Raw genomic sequence first — 26429 nt, forward strand, 5'->3', positions numbered from 1 at the left:
AGTGGCAGCCCACTATCTGAGCAAAATGATGTTTGTGAGAAACAAGTTAAAATTACACAATTCTATGAGCATTTTCCTCCCTGTGGGGAATCTGTTGGATTGATCACTTAGTTTCCCAACATATTGCCCTTGACTATTGAGATTTGCAATTTGTGCTTTTGAAACTTCAGAATCAAAGTGATTGTTGCAGAACAAGACTAAGCATTTGAACTTTGGCATGCATATTAATGAACTGGTGATATTATCATTGGTAAAGTAACATAACTACTGATATATGCTTGTCTTTTACAGATCTAATGAAAAAGATGACTGCAGAGTCAAAAGCTGCGTGTGACCTAGTTGATACACTTCTATCACAACCTACGATTTTGGAGGCTATTAGCAAAACTCTTGATGTACCGAGAAATCCACAAACCCATGCTCTTATGAATGAACACCTTGCTGGGTCTAGTCATGTCAATGACTGCAATTACAGTGTTTCTAGATCTAATTATAATACGCGATTTAGGGACAGCGCTCGGAATGTGGAGGAAGAAGTGAGGCACATTTTTTCAAGAGGGATGAATTCTTCAAACCAATTGGAATGTGGTAGTTCACAAAGGTCATCAACTAATATGGATCAGTGCTCTAATTCGCATCAGCCGAACAGTATGACACAATCGCCAATGTTTCATTTCACCCGCAATTTTGGAAGACCGAATGCTCAGAGAATGCAGCAGGCAAAATACAATCGGAGGTAAGATTGCACGTTTTATACTTGCCTTCACTATACTTTATTTTCGTCCAAAATATTTTTGTGCATTTGGTTTGCAAAATGTAATTTATGTAGTAGCAACATTCAGTGGAATACATTTGCTGAAAATGTTGGGGGGGACATGACATCTGAAGAAAAGGGACCCCAGCCAAATGAATGGGGACAACATGGTGTGCCATGAAAGTTGGGGGGACAAACACCCCTGCCCCCCCCTAAAATTACGCCCATGGCAACATTAATATAGTATATGTGAACAGTTTGTTTTTAATGCTATTTAATGTCAGGCTGTCACTATATCAGAGTTCACATTGAAGGAACTCCCAGCACCCCCACACACAGCTGCTGCTGTCCTTGCTGTCTTCACACGGAAGGGGTGCATGCCGGGGTGACCCGTGATTGAGAAGCAACTGGCATATTACTGTTTTGTAGCTCATCCAGGGTGCCATTTCCTCCAAGGCCCTTCCCCATGAGAGATTCTCGTGACCCTTAGCCTTGCTTCCTTGCTCAAGGCACTATGTGGCACTCGGTTTGATGTTCTGGGATGCACCCACTGTGATTCATCCCTTCCACTGGGTTACAATAGAGGGTGTTGCAGCTCACTAGCCCTGAGCAGGGAATGGATGCAGGAAGGGTGCGTTGAAGACAGTGTGCTCAGTCAAGGATAGACACTGCGGGGGTCAGGGGAGGTTCTTTCTGAATAAACATGAGCAAGTTTATGGCAAGCAAGAGAAGGGCCCTCCCCTATGTATCCTTTTGCCCTGAGGTAACATGTGTGCTGCTGACATTAAATCTGGCCAAATAATTACTTAGTACACTATTAACCATTGTATTGGTTTGTGCCTGAATCCGTATTTCCTCATTGGGGTTCAACTTAGACTAGACATTAGACAGGAACAAGAAACATAAAGGATACCCACACATTGACTCAGGCAGGCAACACAAGTTATTATTCTAGCCAAGGTATGATGGTAACAAAAAATGACCTTTGGCATATTCATGTATATGTTTTGAAATTAGATTTACAGGGTACCTTTACACATAGAGGGACTCATTGACAACCATAGGAAAGACTTGAATATCACAGACTTCTTTTTTATATGTTTACTATATGAAGCTCTAGTTTTCTAGGAATCATGCACATGCCTGCAAACCCTCTATGCTAGATATCCATCAGGTCGACCTATTATCTAGTCCATCTAGTTCTGTCCACAAGGAGTCGGTCCTACTAACATCATTGCCAGACACAAGTGGAGTCTTTACGCAACAAATAGCGAGTACTTTGACACACTTCTTCAATCAAGAGCTTGCTTTGCTTGTCACCAGATCAGCAATTTTACTCCTAGCTCACACTGTGTCATGATTAAGTGTAGCCTGACTATCTTTACCTGAGGGACTCCCACACTGAGGACAGATCAACGAATTCTTTACTAAATGTGACTTTCTTCGGTCACTTCAGCATTTCAGTTTCCATGGCCCCGCTTGACTCTGGGCGGTTTGGACTCCAATTAAAATCAAACATAATTCTTTATATGCACTTATTCTGACATGTGCCCAGACTTGTGCACCAGTCATATGAGTCCCCAAAGCATATAGTGCTTCTTCCTTTGCTCATTCTCTCTTTCATAGATCTCTACGTCACTTTCTCTTCTTCCTTTTGTTTCCCCACTTCACTCTAACACAAATCGGCAGCTCTTTCTACTTCTTGAAAAACCGTGCACACTGATTACTTGGAAAAGGTACCCGCACATGTGCACAATCTATGTCTCACTGTTGCCCCTTACTCAGCTCGCACCTCACAACTAGTCACCAATCATCTTCCACTTCCACTCATACTGACCACCACATCCAGTCTTTGTGCGGGTCCATGAATTCATGTGGGCTGTGCATAGCTTTAAAATAGTTGATTACAATCATGCTAATATCTGCATTGTTATAACATAAACTCTGGCCCAATAATGTGTGGTGGCAAGGCGGTTGTGCCTGACGTAGCTGAAGCTCATATGTGGCTCCCCTTTTAGAACATCTACTACTCTAGTACCAATGGCTGGAGGCAAAACACATGATAAAAAGTCTTGGAACAAAAAGGGTGGCCATGCAGTGTTACAAAGCAAAAGGTATTGAAAACAAGGAAGCCTAATCTTGAAGGCATTTCGAAGTCTTTAGGAAATATGATTTATAAGTAAAAATGAGAAAGGGAACAGTTAGGTGCACTGAGCCACTGTAACTACAATGTTCCTTGGCTTAGTTGACTGTCATCCTATAATGAAGATTACTGGGCCCTGCCACATTACCAAGTTCATTCTGTGTTTTTAATATTACAACACCATTGAGAGGGACACCTTTTTGAAGACTCGATGAGGCCACAAACTACATTCCCCCGTTTTGATTTTCTAGTTTATCACCATGACTCCGAGGGGAGTTCTCTGCCAGTAGATTTCTATGATTTAGACCAAACAGACGAACAGTCAATCCAAATGTAATTTTAGATCAGTGTAGTGTACATTGTAAGTGGCTCTGATCAAGCAATCCCACAAGTCAGTGCCTTGTCTGGGATGCCCAAGGGAAGCCCTTATTTATTTATTTTATGGCAAGTTATAATCTGGATGATGAACCCTTGTATAACACCCCTCTCTTAGAAGCCCCCTTGACCCCACTGAGCCAAGAAGTAGGCGTGTTTTGCAAATTTAAAAGGTTTATTTGAAAAATTAAACAATATATATATCACACTTCTATAAATTCATTGATAATGGATAGCACACTTGTGAATATGAGCAGTAATCAGCAATAGGTAATCCTACAGTAGCACAGTTCTTGGTTACTTATGAATAGGAAAAGAAAAATAAGGTGGTAGAGAATGCCTTTATGGCTTCAAGGACAATGCAATGATAAATGAAATGCAGCACAGAAAATAACTGGATATGTTTTTAGCAAAAGATAATATAATCACTTTTTCTCTGGTAATTCACCCCCCCTCCTATGCAATGTAAGAAATGGAAGGAGAGCGCACACAGTCTTCAAGAATCCCAACAAAATGCAATACAAAACGCAGTTCCCCCCTAGCAAGCTTAGAGAAAAACAGGTATGATTTTAAAACACAGGCCCAAAATGCTTTGAATGTGATGACAATGAAGTGAGAAATGTGCTAAAAAGGCTTTTTATTCCCTCTAGAGGTTCAGGGTGGTTGATATCTAGTTCATATTAGTTCAGGCTCACTTTAGCAATGCTCTGAGTAACTAGCAGGTTAAAATGAATTTTAGCAAAGGAAAGCAAGGAGCTGCTGATTTTTACACGTGGCTGAAATTGTGCAAAATGTCAAATCGCGGCAAATGTAATTGCGTGTGTCGAGCGTAATTACGGAGGCCCTATAAGGAGTAGCAAGTCGGTTCTAGGTTCGTTGGAAAGCCTAGCATCTTAGCTTTAAGATAAATTTCGCTCCTAGCACAAACGGTTCCGGAGATACGGACGATTTTGTGAAGGTAGTTTTTCGGATTTGAAATTTAAAAGTTCAAAATGACAGGTGACAGTTTTCAGCTTTAAAAAGGACAGAATGACACACACGATTCCTATGAGGTAGTTCTAAATAGGTTAGAATAGTTTTAATTAGATTATTTTACACTAAGAGATTGGTTTTGCACAGTTCCGGCAGTACTCACACTATAATTTTAAAAGGAATGGCCTCGTCACGATCTGGTCAGGTTTGGACTGCAGTTCCCTCACAACGGACGGTCTCTGCCTACAGCACTTCACAGCGATCTGGTCTGGGTCTGCTAGCGGTTCTCCACAGCGATCTGGTCTCTGGGTCTCCCTGGTTCCGGATACAGCACTGCTTTCTGGATACTGCTACAGGTTATTGCAAAAGTTCTTGGCAAAGAATTCAAACAGCTTGCTGTTGAATAGTTTGGTTGGTTTTGAGGCCTGCTGAAGAGGATTCAGCTTGTGGATTCAGGCCTCTCTGCTACAAATTCTGGAGTTAATTTCTGGTCTCTGGAGATTGATGGATTTGAAGTCTGGATCTCTGGATGTGAAGTCTGAAGTCTCCTGGCAAAGCGTCCCGCAAGAAAGTGGAAAATGAATCCACTACCTGGGTTTCAATGTTCCTTTTTATGTGTTTTGAAAATGGGTGTGTGCCTGTGCCTAGCTAAGCCTGCCCCTCTCACTTATCATTGGCCAGTTCCTCCTCCTCTCCCTTGATTGGGGGAAAGAAATGGAGTGTCAGAGTGATGCTGTAGGTTTTATGGTCAGGGGAACCTCCCCTTGTCAAATTGCACACAAATCTATTTCTGATCCAAATACATATTTATCTATGTACCATTTTTCTCATATTATAGGTCCAGTTATCATATTTTCTGTAGCACCAAACCATCCGATCCCTATCTTTGTACGATGTCGTGTCCACTGACAGATTTCTCCCCTTTTCATCCAGATAACGACCTCTAAAACTTTCCAGATTTTACACAAATGTGCACCAGGGATATGGGTTTCAGATGATAAAGTGTCAGATTTTTAACATGCATACATTTGGAGTAACAACCTTTTTTCCGCTACTATCCCCAAGAACATCCCACAGGGTCCTAACACCTCTTAAAATGTGCACAGAAAAATCACAAAAATGATGATGTTATTTATATAATTTTGACAAGTCCGCACTGTGAATTATCCATCTTTTTAAAATCATGCTCTGGCCCCAAAGGGGTGTGGTTTTCCAAAGCACATAGTGGAATTTCTGGTTTATCCACTTCCCCCAAGCCCCTCCCAGTTTCTCCCAAGAGGAAGCCATTTTACGACCCCCCAATATAACATTTGCCTGAGCCCAGGACAGGGCTTTGTTCAACTTCCTGCAGTCTGCAGGTACCCCTCCCTTAATTCAATCAGAGAGGTGTGATCTCCTTTTGGTGGGGGCAGCAGGATGCAGCCAGGCCTGGGAAGAGTTGTTGAGCCAGTTCAACTCCTGTCGGGGGTAGTTGTCAGGCAGAATTCAATTTCTTTAAGCCAAGCTTCAGCTAAATGTCCTGTTTGTTCCCAGTTTAAATCAAACTTACCATTTTTACACATGCAGCTAGAATGCCGATTCTAAGTTCAAAACCATGACATTTAACAGTTGCAAACTATGTGACACTCAAAAGTAGGTCACTTATTTAATTTAAACATTTCGATTTTAGTGGTTTTAGTCCAATTTCACTTAAGCTGCTGACATCCCCAGCTATTTTTTTTATATATACATTAAATAGTTACTTCCTTCAAGACATTTCAGAATATAGTTTTACATTGTATCCACCTCTTAGCAAGTCTTTTCTTGGCCTGATTTGGGTTCATTTGTTCAGTTTTACACAAAAGTCTGACAGTTTTAAAACGCCGGCTTTCTGATAGTGGTGAGCACCCGTACTGCATCCATTTCTGACATTAAGAAAATGAATTCCCCACAGTTCTGGGTTGCTTTTGGCAATCAGCATTGCCATTCCCAATGGTTTCAGGCTACTGTGTGTGTAGCCCAATGGTGGTTTTAGGCAGTGCCCTCCTGTGCTCACAACATAGGCAAAAATGGGTGGCAGCCTATTCTTCATGTTTTCCCTGTGCACTCTCTGGGGAGTTCTGGCCATCATGATGTTTTCAATGCCAGTAATGCACCGTTTTATGGTAGGGCTTGGCTATCATTGTATTCAGCTTTGAAGGTTAAAATTCACATTGACTTTACTTTTCAGGCATTTTCGTGGCCCGCCTATGTTCACAAAAGAAATAATTCTTTTGTGAACATAGGTACTTATGATGAGACAGTCGTCAAGCAAGGAAAAAAACAGTTACTTTATGAAAGTGGACATATCATTACTACATTTGAGTTTAATACATTCTGGACTACCATTGAGGTGCAAGAAAATCTTTGTAGAGCATTTAGCCCAAAAATTGATACTATTGAGTAAGAACATTTCCATTTCAAATATGTTTTCTGAAGAATCGTTTAAAAAAAAAATAATGACCATGTTGCATTTAGAATTGTTAATAACACAATTTGTAATCAATGGTAGTGCGTCACTTTATAAGAGTTAACTATTGAAAAACAATAACTTTGAGTGTAGTATTATTTCTGCTTGCTTTCAAAGGAATCAATCAATATTCTTTCTTGTTTTGTGGTGGCAAATGTATAATTGTATGTTAAGGATTACGTAGCAAGACAGACCACAATCGGATGGAAACTGGTGAAATATACATACTGAATCGTAGATTCATTGAAGTCCAAGGGTCATATCTACAGACTTAAAGCTTAAAGCAATTCATAAAATGTAAATCAATGATTTGTATTACCAGGGTGAGGCACACACGCGCACAGACCCGCACACACAAGTCAAATTTTGAAAAATGCTTAACCCTGTGGTACAAACATCTGGTATGGTAGTAATTTCACAATGTATGCAGTGATGCCTATAAATCCAAAGCAAGGAAATGCATAGTACTTTTTTCTGGCAACCTCTATGCCATTAATCAAATATTTTTAAAATACTGTGTGTTTGCCCTTCCAAAGCATATCAGTGCCCTCCAAAATTAGGAAATGTCCCAGGCAGATGACAGATGATCTTTAAAAGTGAATGTTGATTTTCATGTTTTTGAAAATATTTTTCTGATTTCTTTTTTTGTTTTGATTTTTTTAATATAGCATACAACTTCTTATGCCATGCCATAACAAATTAGTAAAACCGTTGCTAATGGATAATCAAAGTCTGTCGGGTCTTTTAATCTCAAAGATTTTCAAACAAAAATCAGTCTATTTACTGCCATCGAAACAAATACTTGACATTCTGGAAAAAACTATGCTTGTAAGTCGTTTCAATAATATTTTCATATTTCCATAAGTATGTAAATTGTGAGGTTCTGTTTATTTGTATAGACTAGAAAAGTATTTGCAAAGCCCAAAGGCATGTGCCATTATGTTCAGTTGACCGCAATTTAGCAGTCCAACAGCTTTCACTATAAATGACATACAAGAGACAGGGCACAAGGTTCCACTGGGATTGACCCCTACCTACTAGTGAAGCAACAGCAAATAGCCTTGCATCAGCACCAAAGTATAAGAATGGTACTGAATCCACTTGAAAAGATGCATTTTTCTCCAAGCCCTTTTCCAAGCCCTTTTTCAACCGTTTTTATATCTATTACAACAGCTCTGTGAGAGAGCTAAAGCGACGTAAGCAAATTCATGGTGTAGATCACAGTCCTATTCCACCTGCCTGAGAATTTAAAACAGGAGGCTGGGGTGGGAATTAAGGACAGACCACTGGGTACCTTTAAAGATGGACATGGCTCCCATTTCATATTTAAAAAAGTTCATATTTGATTTGTGTACTATGGAACTCAAAAAGCACATCCTACTTTCCTTACTATTTTCTTTTAAACCTTGTATGAAGTCCTATGTATATAAACAACATACATTTTTAGGTACATTTCTACACTATTAATATTGCTTATATATCATCAATGATATTGATGTAGTGCAACGATTATGTTGTATCAATTTATTGTTTCTTATAGGATAAACTAACACCAGAGAAATCAGAGTTGGCAAATTGCAGTATCCCCTTCCATGTAACACCTTTACCCCATCCTAGCAGGTAGGATACTTAGGAAGTCAACACCACACTCCAACTCTGCCTTCTTGAGACGTTGCACTTGGCAGGTCTGACCTGCCGGGCTCAACGGCCCCGGTAGGCAGAGCTGTCACGGAAGCACTGGTTCCGTTAGCAATTGGGCAGTTGCTTCTGTATCCCCATTCTCATGGAGTCCTATGACTCCATGAGAATACTTGTAATGTCGGTACTTGTAATTTCCCGGAGGCACTGGAATATCAGGCTGCGGAAATGGTGTTATGAGTTCAGCGGCAACCCACAGGTAACACCGGCATGTTACCGCTAAACTCGTAATGTGGCCCGGTCTCCTAACAGGCAGAGTGGAATGAACCAGAGTTTAACTCCATAGATGTGCACAAAGTTGGCTGGTATTGTAAAGTACCACATGTATTAATACCCTAGATGTGACAGCAGGTTTGTGGTGTATTTGTGGTGTATCGTAGTTTAATCTTCTTTGTTTTTCATGAACATAACTGTTTAAAATATCTTTACATTTTTAGACAGTATACTGAGCTGCTGTCTGACAGCGTGCATATTCATGATGAGGATGACTTTGATTCAAACCTAAATGTTGTTGAAGAAAATGATGTATATGACGGGTATTATTAAATACTGAGTTTAATTGGTATGGTTAACTTTAAATCAAAACAGTTTGAAAGCTCTCTTTCCTTTATCTCAGTGACAGCAATAAAGTAACTTTGAAGGATCTGCTAGTGAACCTTGCGCTACAAATTGACTGTGAAAAGATCTCAAAGTTTAACCTTAATAGACGAGAAATTAGGGATGTAGCACGTCGCGGCTTTCTTCGCAAAACCTAAAAACCTACCAACCGCATATCAGTTATGTTCACTGATTCTTCTGGCAACTCTGAAGGAGCTGTCGATTTTGGTGGTCCAACGCGAGAATTTCTTCGATTGCTAATGTACCATTTACAAAATAGTAAACTTTTTGAAGGCCCTGAAAACAAGAAGACACTCACAGGGTAATTCATAGAATTTTGCAGAAAAGTGTCGCAAGCGGCTGGCGCAGAGTGTCCGCGTGCGATTGTCTGCGCCAGGCACGTGCGCTAAAACCGATTTCCGCGCACAGCGTATTCATGGATTTTAGGCTCCCAAACCAGCCGTGGCGCAGAGTATCGCAGCGACCCTGCAGCAGCGCCAGTAACGCCCCCAAGAACGCCATCGCGCAAGGAAAAGCCATCAAAATCGCTAAATCATCGCAAAGGGCTGCGCTAACCCTGGACCAGTTTACTGGGCTGCCAAACAAGGAAGGCAAAGCGGGTAACGTTCATATCAGGGGTACGGGGTAAGTTTAACACGCGATTAGCCAGAGTACGTGTATTACAGGGGTACGCGGGCAGTTTTACACGCGATTGCCCAGGGTACGTGTATTACAGGGGTACGCGGGAAGTTCAACACGCGATTGTCCAGGGCACGTGTAATACAGGGGTACGCGGGAATTATCACACGCGATTTGGCAGGGTACGTGAATTACAGGGTTGCGTGGGAATTATCACACGCCATTTTGCTGGGTACGTGTATTACAGGGGTGCGTGGGAATTATCACACGCGATTAGGCTGGGTGGGTCCTCACAGGTGTTCCCTGTACACCCTCCATGGCCCCTGCAGGCAGCCCACAAAACAGGGGACTACCCTGCACACCTGCTCATGTCCCCCTGCACCCCCACCCCCCAGCCACCAGGGGCACCCACCACCAGGCCCCCACCCATGTCTCCTACCACCCCCACCCCCAGCAGTGCAGGGACAGCCTCCACCAGGCCCCCACTCATGTCTCCCACCACCCCCACCCCCCAGCCACCAGGGGCAGCCTCCACCAGGCCCCCACTCATGCCCGACTCATGTCTCCCACCACCCCCACCCCCCAGCAGTGCAGGGGCATCCTCCACCAGGCCCACACTCATGTCCCCTATCACCCCCACCCCCCAGCAGTGCAGGGGCAGCCTCCACCAGGCCCCCACTCATGTCTCCCAGCGTGCTACGTGTATTCCAGGGGTGCGCGGGAAGTTCCACTCGCGAATAGCCTGGCCGCGTGTATTTCAGGGGTGCGCGGGAAGTTCCACACGCGAATAGCCTGGGCGCGTGTATTTCAGGGGTGCGCAGGAAGTTCCACACGCGAATATCCTGGGCGCGTGTATTTCAGGGGTGCGCGGGAAGTTCCACACGCGAATAGCCTGGGCGCGTGTATTTCAGGGGTGCGTGGGAAGTTCCACACGCGAATAGCCTGGGCGCATGCATTTCAGGGGTGCGCGGGAAGTTTTACACGCGATTAGGCTGGGTGGGTCCTCACAGCTGTTCCCTGTACACCCTCCACGGCCCCTGCAGGCAGCCCACAAAACAGGGGACTACCCTGCACACCTGCTCATGTCTCCCACCACCCCCCAGCAGTGCAGGGGCAGCCCCCACCAGGCCCCCACTCATGTCCCCTATCACCCCCACCCCCCCAGTCACCAGGGGCACCCTCCACCAGGCCCCCACTCATGTCTCCCACCACCCCCACCCCCCAGCAGTGCAGGGGCACCCTCCACCAGGCCCCCACTCATGTCCCCTATCACCCCCACCCCCCCAGTCACCAGGGGCACCCTCCACCAGGCCCCCACTCATGTCTCCCACCACCCCCACCCCCCCAGTCACCAGGGGCACCCTCCACCAGGCCCCCACCCATGTCTCCCACCACCCCCACCCCCCCAGTCACCAGGGGCACCCTCCACCAGGCCCCCACTCATGTCTCCCACCACCCCCACCCCCCAGCAGTGCAGGGGCACCCTCCACCAGGCCCCCACTCATGTCTCCCACCACCCCCACCCCCCGCCACCAGGGGCACCCTCCACCAGGCCCCCACCCATGTCTCCCACCACCCCCACCCCCCAGTCACCAGGGGCACCCTCCACCAGGCCCCCACTCATGTCCCCTATCACCCCCACCCCCCCAGTCACCAGGGGCACCCTCCACCAGGCCCCCACTCATGTCCCCTATCACCCCCACCCCCCCAGTCACCAGGGGCACCCTCCACCAGGCCCCCACTCATGTCCCCCACCACCCCCACCCCCAGGCAGTGCAGGGGCAGCCTCCACCAGGCCCCCACCCATGTCTCCCACCACCCCCACCCCCCAGCAGTGCAGGGGCAGCCCCCACCAGGCCCCCACTCATGTCCCCTATCACCCCCACCCCCCCAGTCACCAGGGGCACCCTCCACCAGGCCCCCACTCATGTCTCCCACCACCCCCACCCCCCAGCAGTGCAGGGGCACCCTCCACCAGGCCCCCACTCATGTCTCCCACCACCCCCACCCCCCCGCCACCAGGGGCACCCTCCACCAGGCCCCCACCCATGTCTCCCACCACCCCCACCCCCCCAGTCACCAGGGGCACCCTCCACCAGGCCCCCACTCATGTCTCCCACCACCCCCACCCCCCGCCACCAGGGGCACCCTCCACCAGGCCCCCACTCATGTCTCCCACCACCCCCACCCCCCAGCAGTGCAGGGGCACCCTCCACCAGGCCCCCACTCATGTTCCCTATCACCCCCACCCCCTCAGTCACCAGGGGCACCCTCCACCAGGCCCCCACTCATGTCTCCCACCACCCCCACCCCCCCAGTCACCAGGGGCACCCTCCACCAGGCCCCCACTCATGTCTCCCACCACCCCCACCCCCCAGCAGTGCAGGGGCAGCCCCCACCAGGCCCCCACTCATGTCCCCTATCACCCCCACCCCCCCAGTCACCAGGGGCACCCTCCACCAGGCCCCCACTCATGTCCCCCACCACCCCCACCCCCCAGCAGTGCAGGGGCACCCTCCACCAGGCCCCCACTCATGTCCCCTATCACCCCCACCCCCCCAGTCACCAGGGGCACAATCCACCAGGCCCCCACTCATGTCCCCCACCACCCCCACCCCCCAGCAGTGCAGGGGCAGCCTCCACCAGGCCCCCACCCATGTCTCCCACCACCCCCACCCCCCAGCAGTGCAGGGGCAGCCCCCACCAGGCCCCCACTCATGTCCCCTATCATCCGCACCCCCCCAGTCACCAGGGGCACCCTCCACCAGGCCCCCACTCATGTCTCCCACCACCCCCACCCCCCAGCAGTTTAGGGGCACCCTCCACCAGGCCCCCACTCATGTCTCCCACCACCCCCACCCCCCCGCCACCAGGGGCACCCTCCACCAGGCCCCCACCCATGTCTCCCACCACCCCCACCCCCCAGCAGTGCAGGGGCACCCTCCACCAGGCCCCCACTCATGTCTCCCACCACCCCCACCCCCCAGCAGTGCAGGGGCAGCCCCCACCAGGCCCCCACTCATGTCCCCTATCACCCCCACCCCCCCAGTCACCAGGGGCACCCTCCACCAGGCCCCCACTCATGTCCCCCACCACCCCCACCCCCCAGCAGTGCAGGGGCAGCCTCCACCAGGCCCCCACCCATGTCTCCCACCACCCCCACCCCCCAGCAGTGCAGGGGCAGCCTCCACCAGGCACCCACTCATGTCCCCTATCACCCCCACCCCCCCGCCACCAGGGGCACCCTCCACCAGGCCCCCACTCATGTCTCCCACCACCCCCACCCCCCCAGTCACCAGGGGCACCCTCCACCAGGCCCCCACCCATGTCTCCCACCACCCCCACCCCCCCAGTCACCAGGGGCACCCTCCACCAGGCCCCCACCCATGTCTCCCACCACCCCCACCCCCCTGCCACCAGGGGCACCCTCCACCAGGCCCCCACCCATGTCTCCCACCACCCCCACCCCCCAGTCACCAGGGGCACCCTCCACCAGGCCCCCACTCATGTCTCCCACCACCCCCACCCCCCGCCACCAGGGGCACCCTCCACCAGGCCCCCACTCATGTCTCCCACCACCCCCACCCCCCAGCAGTGCAGGGGCAGCCTCCACCAGGCACCCACTCATGTCCCCTATCACCCCCACCCCCCCGCCACCACGGGCACCCTCCACCAGGCCCCCACTCATGTCTCCCACCACCCCCACCCCCCAGCAGTGCAGGGGCAGCCTCCACCAGGCACCCACCCATGTCACCCACCACCCCCACCCCCCAGCAGTGCAGGGGCAGCAGGCAGTCAGGCAGCAGCAGGTGGGAGCGTGCTCGGGCTCTGGGGGGCAGTAGTTTGGCCTTCCGGGCAGGAGCGTGGTATTCCGTGTGCGTACGCGTGGCCAGCTTGGTACGGAGTGATTTGGCACGTGAAAATCCTGCACGTCAGCGTGAAAACTGAGGAAAGGCCCTCAGCGCGTAAGCGTGTCTGTGACGTGACCCGCACAGGTGTTTCCCACACAGCACGTGATGACAGAGCACACGTGGAAAGACTGCACGTCAGAGTGTAATCGCGTGTGATTGGTGGAAATGGCCCTACACGCAGAAGTGACAAAGCATGTAATTGGTGGAAATGGCCCTAATGCGTACACGCCGCGTAAGTGACGCTGGACGTGTGGGCCTGTATAAAAGGTACGTGTAGAACACGTTTTCCTTGTACGTGCTTTTCGTGGAGAGCGAGTGGGTGAATTCTGTACTTCTTGTCGTTTCACACGCGATTTACTTCACGGCGTTTCAAGTTTGTATTCCCTGTTACCTCTGACAGCTTTTTCTCTTTTTTCTCTTTTACTGGTTTACCTGGGCCTGTTCCCTCAAACAGTGTTCCCTTCTACTGTTGTCCTGTCTCCTCAGACAGCGTACAAATCTTCTTTTGGCGGGGGTGTTGCCAACCAAACGTGCTCCTTTTACACGCTCGTTTACCAGGCAGACGGTGAGTCACGCACGTATCTAACATCTGTGCTTGCCCCGTGTGTAGCCTACCCCTTCAGAGGTCAATCTAGGCTGCGTGTGACACGCATACGTTCATTCTTGTGTTACTGGGTGCCACAGCGTAGTGCAGGTTTTTCTTTCTGCACACGTGGTCTAGGAGGGGTTGCGTGCACGTCATCTCCCTTTTTTGGGCCTCCTGTGCGTTGTGTGACCCGTCATCTTTCCCCAGGGGTTACAATCAGCCTTGCTAGAGCACTAGGGTACAATTACCATCTGGTACCCAACCCCTTTGACCCCCAATTGCCCAGGACAATAGTCTACATCCACTCCCATACGCACATTAACATCAGTGCCATGGCTGGGAGGCGAGGATTCCGTAAGGGTGGCAAAGGTGGAAGAGCCACAAGTGGTGGCCGTGGTGGATCCGGTAGGGGACGTGGTCGTAACTTGCAGGGTGAGCCTGTCCCCCCATGTGTGGAGGACCAGTCACGGGCACCCATAATCCCTCCCCCCTCCCCCCCTCCCGTTGAGGCTGATGTGGCTGACACCATCCATGCTCAGCCCTTGTTGGACCAGCCCATTGTGGCACCAGACCTGGCTGACTCCATGGCTGACTTCCAGGTCAGCAGGGCTACGACACGTGCGCTGGTGCACGTTGATGCCATCATGCCACGTGGATCTGGGGCAGCAAGGTCATCTGCTGCACCAAGGAGGCAGGGCGGAGAGGCTGCAGGGGCAGCTGCGGCTCCATCCACCCCAGCCCTCACACACCCAGCCAGGAGAGTGTCGGTCCTAGTCCATGCTGCTGACATTCCCCCTGACACCATCACACTAGAGCCAATGCCTGCACCAACTCCCATGCTGAGTGTGCAATCCCACACTCCTGATACAGAGTCCACCAGGGCTCCTGCCCCTAGTGTCCAGAGCGGCGCAGGACACTCAGGATCACCACCACCTTCCAAGCGGAAGAGGAAGAGTGCTCGTCCGGCACAGGCTGATGCCCCAGACACGGCTACACAGTCCGGCCCGTCCAGGAAGCCCAGCTTCACGGATGACGAACTGAATGCACTTGTCGAGTATGTGTCCGGACATGACAACGAGATGGTCATTGTTGCAGGATCCAAGACCACACCTGCACAACGCCAGGCACACTGGCAGACCGTTGCGGACATCGTAAGTGCCCTTGGAATCGTGAGGCGCACAGCCAATGATTGCTATAAGCGCTGGAATGACCTAAAGCGCAGGGCAAAGAGTAAGCTGGCCTCAAGTCATGCCGCAACTCTAGTGACTGGAGGTGGGTCTCCAGTAGTAGACATGGAACTCACTCCACATGAGTCAGTCGCTGGGACCTACGTCACGGAGGAACAGATCCAAGGCGTGGGAGATCTGGCTGATTACGAGGCATTGTCCGGTGAGTGCACATGCATGTGTGTGTCATCCATGTGCATGGTGTGTGTGTGAGGGCTTCTGTTTGTGTGCCAGGTGAGAGTGTGTGCGCCTGAGTCGTATGGGTCAGCCATGTGCTTCATGCAATACTTCCTGCGCAGCTGCATTTGGCCATAGCAGTATCCCTTCTGCCAACAGTAGACATCTAGCCCAACTGCACGCCAGTTGCCCTTGAAGTGTCACCTTGCCACAACATTGTTGCTTATTTTTCACTGTTCATTCAGTCAGATTGTTTGCATTCCCCCACTTTTACTAGCCATGTCGCTGTCCACTAGTCACATGTCTGACATGGCAATGGTGAAGTGGAGTGACTTTGTTACCTGGATATCATTTGTACACACATGTCCCTGTGCAATTGGACCATTTCAGACTGGCAGCTCCAGGTGAAAAATCTGACCTGTTAGAATTAGAAAAGCAATTACATGCGGGAACTGGACTGAATGAATAGGTGCTGCCCTCCTCTCCATCTTCACTCAATAGCAATGGTACATGCCATCTGTGTGATGGCATGTGTGTTTCACCTGGCAATCACAGGCCAATGTGTGATGCCACTGCCAGGCAGCATGCAGAAAATGTGTTCATTTTCCATCTTGGTGTCATCAGTGTGTGCCATTTGCCTGCACTTCATACGCAGTGAGGGTGCATGCATGGGAGGGTTTTAGTCATGTGGGACATGTGTCAATCAAGTACTGGTTCTCTTGCTTCTCAGCCCTCATTGTGTGCCATGGTGCTAATGGCTGTTTCCATTTCTTTGTTTTCATGTCTTTGCAGGGGAAGACGCACCTGATACTGCTGGGGTTGTGGAGATGGTGCAGACCCAGGAGGGGTCCGAGGGCCGACCAACCACCAGTGAGGGACGTGGTGTGGTGGTGGGGGAGAACCCACAAGTGCTGCAGGTCGTGCTCTCAAGGGGTGTCTCTGGCTGCACCTCCTCCGAGCTGTACTCAGGTGTTGATTCGGATGAGACCTACGTGCCGTCGCAGGTGAGTGTTCCAGGGAGGGATTCTGTTCTGTCTCACCCACCTGCACCAGGGTCAGAACCCTCCATGGGGATGTCAGTGTTGGCAGCTACGCCTTCGGTGGTTACGGATGCAGGGTCACACTCCGCGACATCTGATCCTGTTCCTGGGCCAGCAGATCAGAGGGGGAATGCAGTCCTGCAGCCTCAGCAGTGCCGGCACAGCAAGGCACAGTTCGCCTTGCCCCAGACAGGTGTGGTGCCCGCCGACGTGGTGGCCGTACGCCACCCGGCAATACCGCATGGGAGCAATCCATTTACGGTATGGCAACCCAACAGGCTGCATCATCCGAGATGATGGCTCAGGCCATGGATATGGTGGCCACTTCCATTGTCCCCCCAGAAAGGCTGATGGAGCGACTAGAGCAGGCAACCGACTCCATCTGCCAGTCACACAGGGAGGACATGTTGTGGTCCAACATGGACAGGCGGGCGGCACTGGCGACTCTGCAGGAGGCCATCTCCATTGAGTCCCAGGGCCACAGGGAAGCCCTGAGGCAGGAGCTCCTTCACCTCAGGACGACTCTTGTTGAGCTTGAGGCTTCAACACACCAAAGGACAGAACAGCAGCTGGAGCGTCTTACCCGTACGCTCTCAGCTGAGATGCAGGCAACGAGGGCGGAGGTCCGGGCATCCCGTGAGTTGTTGCATGGGGACCTCCGAAAACTCATCATCCAGAACCAGACCTACCACACCCGCATGCTTGCAGCCATGGAGGAGCAGACTAGGGCCTTGCGTGGGCTGCCTCCCATAGTGCAACCACCTCCGGATGCAGCTGCACAGGGTGATAATAGCGACAGCAGTGATACTCCCACAACAGGGTAGCCGTGTTGGCCATGAGCCCATGGAGGTGTTTTATTTTCCCAGGATCCACGCAGGTGGGTTCTGGTGTGCATCCTGTCCTCGGACCTCCTGGGTGGCCTCCCCAACCCCCCGGGCCCATCAATGGCCATTTTTGATTGTTTCTTATTTTTATTTTTATTGTTATTTCTTTTATTCCCTATTTTTTTGGGACGATTTGTTGGCTTCCGTGGTTCCTGTGGGCATACGCTGCATTGTGGCTGGGCACATGCAGGCTTGTAATGTATTTGGTTCAGATGCTTGGGTTTGAGTCACACACACCCCTCCTGCTTCCCGTTCCCATGGGCTTGCAAAGGGTGTGCCCAAGTGACAGTGAATTACACAGTGACGTTGGACTCCCATGAGATGTGTGGGCAGTCTGTAGTCAATACTGTGTATACATTCCTAGTGCATATTGCTGTTGTGTTGTACACTGCATGTTGCATTGATGTGTAACTCATCTTCTGTGTCTACCTCCCAATTTGCAGGTCCCTTCCTCATGTCTACACAAGGACCTCTAGTCTGGAGATGGGGTCCATGTTGGCAGCAGTGCACCTACAACTCTACATGGCGCCAACACTGCACAGTTGGTAGTGGTGGGAGTGCAGGCATTTCCAGGTGGTGAGACTACTAATATGTAACATTTGTGATGTCATGTTAATGGTACTACGTGCTCAAGTACGTTGTTGGTCCGGCATTGCTGTGAGCATTTCAGGTGTTGCAGGTTTCTAATAGGGACACTGTACATAGTGAGACTAGTGTCATGTTGTGGGGATTACTTTGTTTACCTGCAATTAGCATGACATGGCACGGTGTGTCGTGTGGCGGTGCTGGGGTTGGGTTGGCTGACATGGCACTGTCCTCTTGTTGCATTTTGCAAGTGGGTAATCATTTTAGCTGCTTGAATGTGTAACTTCACAAAACTGCATTGGTGGTGTCTGTGTGGATAGGGATGCACACATTGTGACACTTCCAGGTGAACAATCTCAGACTGATATGGTATTCACGGTTCATTCTCCAGACATTCAGGATCAGTGTCAGGTTGAGTCATCATTGATTGTCAGATGGAATGTGCCAGGGCAGTGTGCACTCCACAGGGGTGTGATTTCTATGTGAAGTAATTAGCCACTAGCTGTGTACGGGCTGCCTCCCCCCCGTGCCCTTTCCCCTCCCATGCGCAGCGGCTGTGCATGTGGTTGGGGATGTGGGGCCACCACCATGTCCACGGCCAGGCCCCGGCGTGTTGCAACATTGTGCAGGACACATGCTGCCACTATGATCCTGCACACTACTGGGGGAGCGTATAACAGCTGCCCGCCAGAACGGTCAAGGGAGCGAAAGCGTGACTTTAGCACTCCGAATGTGCGCTCCACTATGCCCCGGGTCGTAATGTGGGCTGTGTTATATCTTACCTCGGGTGGCGTGGTGGGGTTCCGAATTGGCGTCATCATGTGGGGGCTGAGAGGGTAGGCACTGTCCCCTGTGGAGGTGGTGATTGGTATCATTGGTGGGGTTGTGACCTTGCTCAGTATCCAACATGCATGCATGTGCAGTGGCATACATACTCACCAAGCAGCCATGTATCGCCATGCCGCCCAGCTTCTAGGTCCCGGCTTAGGGTGGACATTCGGTAAATGAAGCTGTCGTGGGTGGAGCGGGGATAGTTGGCATATACTGAGGTGATGATTCCCTTGGCATTACATGCTACCTGCACGTTGATGGAATGCCAGTGCTTGCGGTTCCTATAGATGTGCTCAGATGCCCTGGGGGGACGTAGAGCCACATGGGTGCAGTCGATGGCATCTAGCACTCTGGGGAATTGTGCCACACCGTAAAAATCCAGGGCGGCAGCATGCCTTTCTGCAGGTGTTCTGGGCAGGTATATGTGCCTGCGGACTGATGGGCGTGCAGTCATGATGTTCAAGACCTGGTGTAGGCAGCGTGACTGGGTGGCCTGTGACACCCCACCCACTATGGCACCTGATCCAGTGGCTAAGAAGTGCAGTACATTGAGGACCTTCTCCAGGGGGCTGAGTGCTTGGGAGCACAGGGTGGGTGATGTGAGGTCATCCTCCCACTCACTCACCAGGTCCAGTATAATGTGTGGTGGAAACCTGTACCTCCCATACACCTGGTCATCAGGCATCCCGAAAAGGCTGGTTCTGGGTGTGAATATTCTGGCCCTGACTATCCTCCTCCTCCTCCTTTGGTAGCCCACTGCCACTGCTGCTAGGAACGGTATGTTCATCCTGGCGTCTGAGCTTGTTATTGTTAAAGTGCGCAAATTTATGCTTTGCGCGTGTTCTAGGCGAGCGTGTGACCCGCGCACCCCTGGAATCCAGTTCCCAGTCCAATAGCGTGTGGAAATTCACACGCACCACGGGATACAGCGTGTGACCCGCGCACCCCTGGAATCCAGTTCCCAGTCCAATAGCGTGTGGAAATTCACACGCACCACGGGATACAGCGTGTGACCCGCGCACCCCTGGAATCCAGTTCCCAGTCCAATAGCGTGTGGAAATTCACACGCACCACGGGATACAGGTTCGCTGACGTACTTGCGTGTGTAAGTGCCCGCGCACCCATTAAATACACGTACATAGGCCAATCGCGTGTATGCGCACTTTTGTCCAATTACACGCGATGACACTCTGACGTGCAGTATTTCCACGTGTGCCCCGTCATCACGTGCTGAGTGGGGAACACCCGTGCGGGTCACGTCACAGACGCGCTTACGCGCTGAGGGACTCTGGTCCAATAGAATCGCGTATGCGTGCTGACGCGCTTACGCGCTAAGGGCCTTTCCTCGGATTTCACGCTGACGTGCAGGATTTTCACGTGCCAAATCATTCCGTATCAAGCTGGCCATGCGAAAACACACGGAAGACCACGCTCCTGCCCAGAAGGCCGAGTTACGGCCCCCCAGTGCCCCGAGCAGCCTCCCACGTGCCATCTGCTGCTGCCTGCCTGCCTGCTGCCACCGTGCCCTGCCATTTGGTGCCTGCACATCAGCCATCTGCAGGGGTCCAGTTGCTGTGTCCACCCCTGCTGGAACTGAAGACTCCCGACTGGGATTACATCGCTCCACAGCCCAGCCCCAGGACCCAGTTGCCCACCCACACCTGCCTCTGGGGTTGCCATGTCGGGCACTTCCACATCTGGCACCAGTGGCAACCCCAGGCCAGAGGGGCAGAGGGGCACCAGCTTCACTGTCACCGAAGTTGGTGTCCTGGTGGAGCATGTCCTGGGGCAGTATGATGCCCTCTTTGGATCGTCCCGCGCCAGCAAGGAAGGACGGCAGAGGATCTGGGCCGACTGTGTGGTTGCCATCAACGCGGAGGGGGTGGCAACCCGCGACGTCCTGAAGATCAAGAAGCGCTGGGAGGACTTGAGGTCCAGGACCCTTGTGAAGGCCCGGCGCCTCGTGGAGGGGGGCCGGGGCCGCATGAGTTCCATCCAGATGAGGGTCCTGGAACGCGTACGCCCAGCGCTCCACGCCCAGATCCTTGAGAGGGAGGCCCGTCTGGAGTTGAGCGGTAAGTGTCCAAGCATTACTGTGTGAGACAGGGCATGTTGCGGTGTGCTGGTTCTATGATACTTGCCTGTATGTGTGCCATAGGCCATGTATGCATGTATGTGTGCAGGGACATCATGGTAATGCATGTGCGACCAGTGATGTGTGATCCACATGGTTGTTGCATGTGTTGAAATGCTGCATGGGGAGCCCTATGCAGATTTTGAACATGAGAGCATGCCAGTCTCTGTACCTGGACATGAGGGGGGGGTGAGGGATGGGTGCTGATGCCAGGTACATATATGGTAGCCATGTCTGTGTGCCTGACCTGCGTGTCTGTGACTTGTGCATGCCATGGATGCATGACACATGTGTGTGACGATGCACAGATTCAGTGAAGCAGCCAAATTACGCTTGTATCCGCTGTGTTTGGTGTGTTTGGGGCCAGATGGATGTGACTGAGGTGAAGTGTGTGCATGTGATAGGCATGAGCCATGATGCATGTGAGTTACATATCATTGAATGTTTCAAGAGTCCATTGGACATGCATGGAAATGTCCATGGCATGCACCATGCCTGTTACTGTTTGTGTTTTGCCTGGACTGACCCATGTGTTGTGGAGGGACATGATGGAAGTGTACTTTGACAGTGGTGCTCATCTGCTATTGCTTCCTGTCTAGGGGACCATTGTACAGTGCCCTGATGCTTGTGTTCTTTGTCTCCCTCTACGCAGCGGCTAGTGAAGAAGAGGGCGGAGACGGCGCTGTGGAGCAAGGCGGCGGGGATGCCCCCACGGCTGCAGCGGAAGGGGTGGGTGAGCCCCCACAGGGGCCTGCTACGTTGGGAGACGGTGAGGAGCCATCCAGGTTGGTGGTTTGCACAGAGGAGGAGGAGGCCGCCACTGGGGCACACATGGGGCCTGGTGGGGGCATCCCTGCTGGTGCAAGTGGTGCAGTCCAGGGCCAGGGGCAGGAGGCAGCACAGGTCACCGTGGAGGGGCCTGTGCATGTCGCTGTCCCTGACCCTGTGAGTGCACCACCATGCACCAGCGGGGATGCCCCGTCCCAGGCCCGTCCGCAGGTAGAGGGGATGTCCATGTCACCTGACTCCCCTCCACCTGCGGACGTGGGAACCCCTGGCCGTGCGGAGAAGGTCCTGATTGGGGTCGCGATGCGCACGGCTGTGATTCGTGATGCCGTGCGTGCTTCCCGGGAGGAGCACGCACGTCATCACGAAGTGCGCCGTGCCGACGTGGCCCAATTGGGATCGGCCATGTTCGGGGGTTTCCTGCATGTGTTGGCCAATGTGGCGGCCCTCTCCTCCTCTGTGCAGGCTATCCACCAGTCGTTCTCCTTGCCGTCTTCCAGCCCAGATGCCACCAGGGCCCCCTGTGGACCTGCCCCGACCAATGCAGCCAGCTCGGTGGGGATCCCATCCCTGCCACAGTTGGGAGTCGGAGGTCCAGCAGGGGTGGACAACACAGCAACTGGACCCCAGCAGATGGAAGATGTGACAGCATCATCAGGCAGGGCACGTGCACGACGGCGTCGGTGGTTTCCATCAGCCTGGATGCCGTCGTGCTGGCAGAGGCAGTGGCGTCGGAGGCAGCAGCGGGCTCGACGTGGGAGGCATCATGGCTCGGGGCCATCAAGATCAGAGGGGCAGGCATCGGCCGGAGGGCAGGGCAACCCTGGGATGGTGGTGTCTTCCGTGTGGGAGCAGTTGGTCCAGCGGATAGGTGCGGAGCGGCAGCGGGCGGAAGAGGAGCGGCTCGCCATGGTCAGGGCGGAGTTCTCCATGCGTCGGGCGTTGAGGCGGGCTGAGTGCCTCGAGGAAGCTCGCAGGGAGTTTGAGCTGAACATGGGGTTATCCCTGCGAGACCTCGGGGCCAGGACAGAGTCCCGCCTCCAGGACATCGACATGGAGTTCGATGATGCCCTGGCCAGCAACATCAACAAGTGAGCCGCAGGACTTGCCCGCTGCCTTTGTATATAGTTATATAGTTAGTTAGTGTTAGGTTTCCTTTATTTGTTTTTATTATTTTGGACCGCTCGGACAATGGCCACTTTTTTGTATATATTTTTTTCATTAGGTAGTAGTAGGTTTCCTTTATGGTGTTGGGCTCATGGACCCTGGTACATTCCTGTATTTAGTTTGTTTTTTGAAGGAACATTTTCTTTTTTTCATTATTGTGTTCACCATGTGGAAATGGTTTTTCATTCTTTTGCTTCTACTTGATATTGCTTTGGTCAACATTTGTTTTTGTATTCCTTTTTCGTTTTTTGATTTTGACTTTTGTTCTCCAACATGGACCATTTATTTTATTATCCACATAGTTGTATGTTTGATTTGTTTACTTATTTTTAATCTTTAATACATTTTTTATTTTTACTTCCACTTGTCTTATTTTGTCTTTGGTTTCATACATGTCATGATATGGGTTTTGACATTCACTTGCAGCCATTGTGTATGTGTGTGTGCCGGACATGTGTTCATTTACATACTTGCCATTGGGGTTGTGTCATGTAATTGCATTCACTATGTGGGTGGATGCAATCCATGCCTGGGTGTTTGTGCTGGGTATGCTGCCCATTACTGCCATGATTGTGTATCGTCAGGACCTGGGGGCAGGGGGACATGGGTGGGGGCCTGGTGGAGGGTGCCCCTGCACTGCTGGGGGGTGGGGGTGGTGGGAGACATGAGTGGGGGCCTGGTGGAGGGTGCCCCTGGTGGCGGGGGGGTGGGGGTGATAGGGGACATGGGTGGGGGCCTGGTGGAGGCTGCCCCTGCACTGCTGGGGGGTGGGGGTGGTGGGAGACATGTGTGGGGGCCTGGTGGAGGGTGCCCCTGGTGGCGGGGGGGTGGGGGTGATAGGGGACATGAATGGGTGCCTGGTGGAGGCTGCCCCTGCACTGCTGGGGGGTGGGGGTGGTGGGAGACATGGGTGGGGGCCTGGTGGAGGCTGCCCCTGCACTGCTGGGGGGTGGGGGTGGTGGGAGACATGAGTGGGGGCCTGGTGGAGGGTGCCCCTGGTGGCGGGGGGGGTGGGGGTGATAGGGGACATGAGTGGGTGCCTGGTGGAGGGTGCCCCTGGTGGCGGGGGGGGTGGGGGTGATAGGGGACATGAGTGGGGGCCTGGTGGAGGCTGCCCCTGGTGGCGGGGGGGTGGGGGTGATAGGGGACATGAGTGGGGGCCTGGTGGAGGGTGCCCCTGGTGGTGGGGTGGTGGGGGTGATAGGGGACATGAGTGGGGGCCTGGTGGAGGGTGCCCCTGGTGGCAGGGGGGTGGGGGTGATAGGGGACATGGGTGGGAGCCTGGTGGAGGCTGCCCCTGGTGGCGGGGGGGTGGGGGTGATAGGGGACATGGGTGGGGGCCTGGTGGAGGGTGCCCCTGGTGGCGGGGGGGTGGGGGTGATAGCGGACATGGGTGGGGGCCTGGTGGAGGCTGCCCCTGCACTGCTGGGGGTTGGGGGTGGTGGGAGACATGAGTGGGGGCCTGGTGGAGGGTGCCCCTGCACTGCTGGGGGTGATAGGGGACATGGGTGGGGGCCTGGTGGAGGGTGCCCCTGCACTGCTGGGGGGTGGGGGTGATAGGGGACATGGGTGGGGGCCTGGTGGAGGGTTCCCCTGGTGACTGGGGGGGTGGGGGTGATAGGGGACATGAGTGGGGGCCTGGTGGAGGGTGCCCCTGCACTGCTGGGGGGTGGGGTGGTGGGAGACATGGGTGGGGGCCTGGTGGAGGCTGCCCCTGCTCTGCTGGGGGGTGGGGGTGGTGGGAGACATGAGTGGGGGCCTGGTGGAGGGTGCCCCTGGTGGCGGGGGGGTGGGGGTGATAGGGGACATGAGTGGGTGCCTGGTGGAGGGTGCCCCTGGTGGCGGGGGGGTGGGGGTGATAGGGGACATGAGTGGGGGCCTGGTGGAGGCTGCCCCTGGTGGCGGGGGGGTGGGGGTGATAGGGGACATGAGTGGGTGCCTGGTGGAGGCTGCCCCTGCACTGCTGGGGGGTGGGGGTGGTGGGAGACATGGGTGGGGGCCTGGTGGAGGCTGCCCCTGCACTGCTGGGGGGTGGGGGTGGTGGGAGACATGAGTGGGGGCCTGGTGGAGGCTGCCCCTGGTGACTGGGGGGGGGGTGGGGGTGGTGGGAGACATGAGTGGGGGCCTGGTGGAGGGTGCCCCTGGATGGTGGGGGGTGGGGGTGGTGGGAGACATGAGCAGGTGTGCAGGGTAGTCCCCTGTTTTGTGGGCTGCCTGCAGGGGCCGTGGAGGGTGTACAGGGAACACCTGTGAGGACCCACCCAGCCTAATCGCGTGTGTAACTTCCCACGCACCCCTGTAATACACGTACCAAGCCAAATCGCGTGTGATAATTCCCGCGCACCCCTGAAATACACGCGCCCAGGCTATTCGCGTGTGGAAATTCCCGCGCACCCCTGAAATACACGCGCCCAGGCTATTCGCATGTGGAACTTCCCGCGCACCCCTGAAATACACGCGCCCAGGCTATTCGCATGTGGAAATTCCCGCGCACCCCTGAAATACACGCGCCCAGGCTAATCGCGTGTGGAACTTCCCGCGCACCCCTGAAATACACGCGCCCAGGCTATTCGCGTGTGGAACTTCCCACGCACCCCTGAAATACACGCGCCCAGGCTATTCGCGTGTGGAACTTCCCGCGCACCCCTGAAATACACGCGCCCAGGCTATTCGCGTGTGGAACTTCCCGCACACCCCTGAAATACACGTACCCTGCTGTAATCGCGTGTGGGACTTCCCGCGCACCCCTGAAATACACGTACCCTGATGGAATCGCGTGTGGAACTTCCCGCGCACCCCTGAAATACACCTACCCTGATGGAATCGCGTGTGGAACTTCCCGCGCACCCCTGAAATACACGCGCCCAGGCTATTCGCGTGTGGAACTTCCCGCGCACCCCTGAAATACACGCGCCCAGGCTATTCGCGTGTGGAACTTCCCGCGCACCCCTGAAATACACGCGCCCAGGCTATTCGCGTGTGGAACTTCCCGCACACCCCTGAAATACACGTACCCTGCTGTAATCGCGTGTGGGACTTCCCGCGCACCCCTGAAATACACGTACCCTGATGGAATCGCGTGTGGAACTTCCCGCACACCCCTGAAATACACGCGCCCAGTATATTCGCGTGTGGAACTTCCCGCGCACCCCTGAAATACACGTACCCTGGATAATCGCGTGAAAAACTTCATGCGAACCCCTGAAATACACGTAGCCCGCTCCCCCAGGCCCGATCGCGTGAAAAACTTCACGCGAACCCCTGAAATACACGTAGCCCGCTCCCCCAGGCCCGATTGCGTGAAAAACTTCACGCGAAGCCCTGAAATACACGTAGCCCGCTCCCCCAGGCCCGATCGCGTGAAGTTGTACCCTGCTGAAATCGCGTGTGAGACTTCCCGCGCACCCCGGTATACACGCACACGTATTTTTTGTCA

The 26429-nt window shown here is 53.0% G+C and overlaps 1 protein-coding gene across 1 annotated transcript in view; it reads left to right on the forward strand.

Annotated features, from left to right (window-relative positions):
* LOC138568988 (G2/M phase-specific E3 ubiquitin-protein ligase-like) overlaps positions 1-26429 on the forward strand; it is a 51992-nt gene that overhangs the window by 17700 nt on the left and 7863 nt on the right. Inside the window, exon 3 of the mRNA XM_069646724.1 lies at positions 292-736. Coding sequence (XP_069502825.1) covers positions 700-736 — 37 coding nt within the window. The 5' untranslated portion in view covers positions 292-699. The remainder of the gene's footprint in view (positions 1-291; positions 737-26429) is intronic.

Source organism: Ambystoma mexicanum, chromosome 2q (assembly GCF_040938575.1).
Source record: "Ambystoma mexicanum isolate Mex_15411 chromosome 2q, UKY_AmexF1_1, whole genome shotgun sequence".
Taxonomy (NCBI): Eukaryota; Metazoa; Chordata; class Amphibia; order Caudata; family Ambystomatidae; genus Ambystoma; species Ambystoma mexicanum.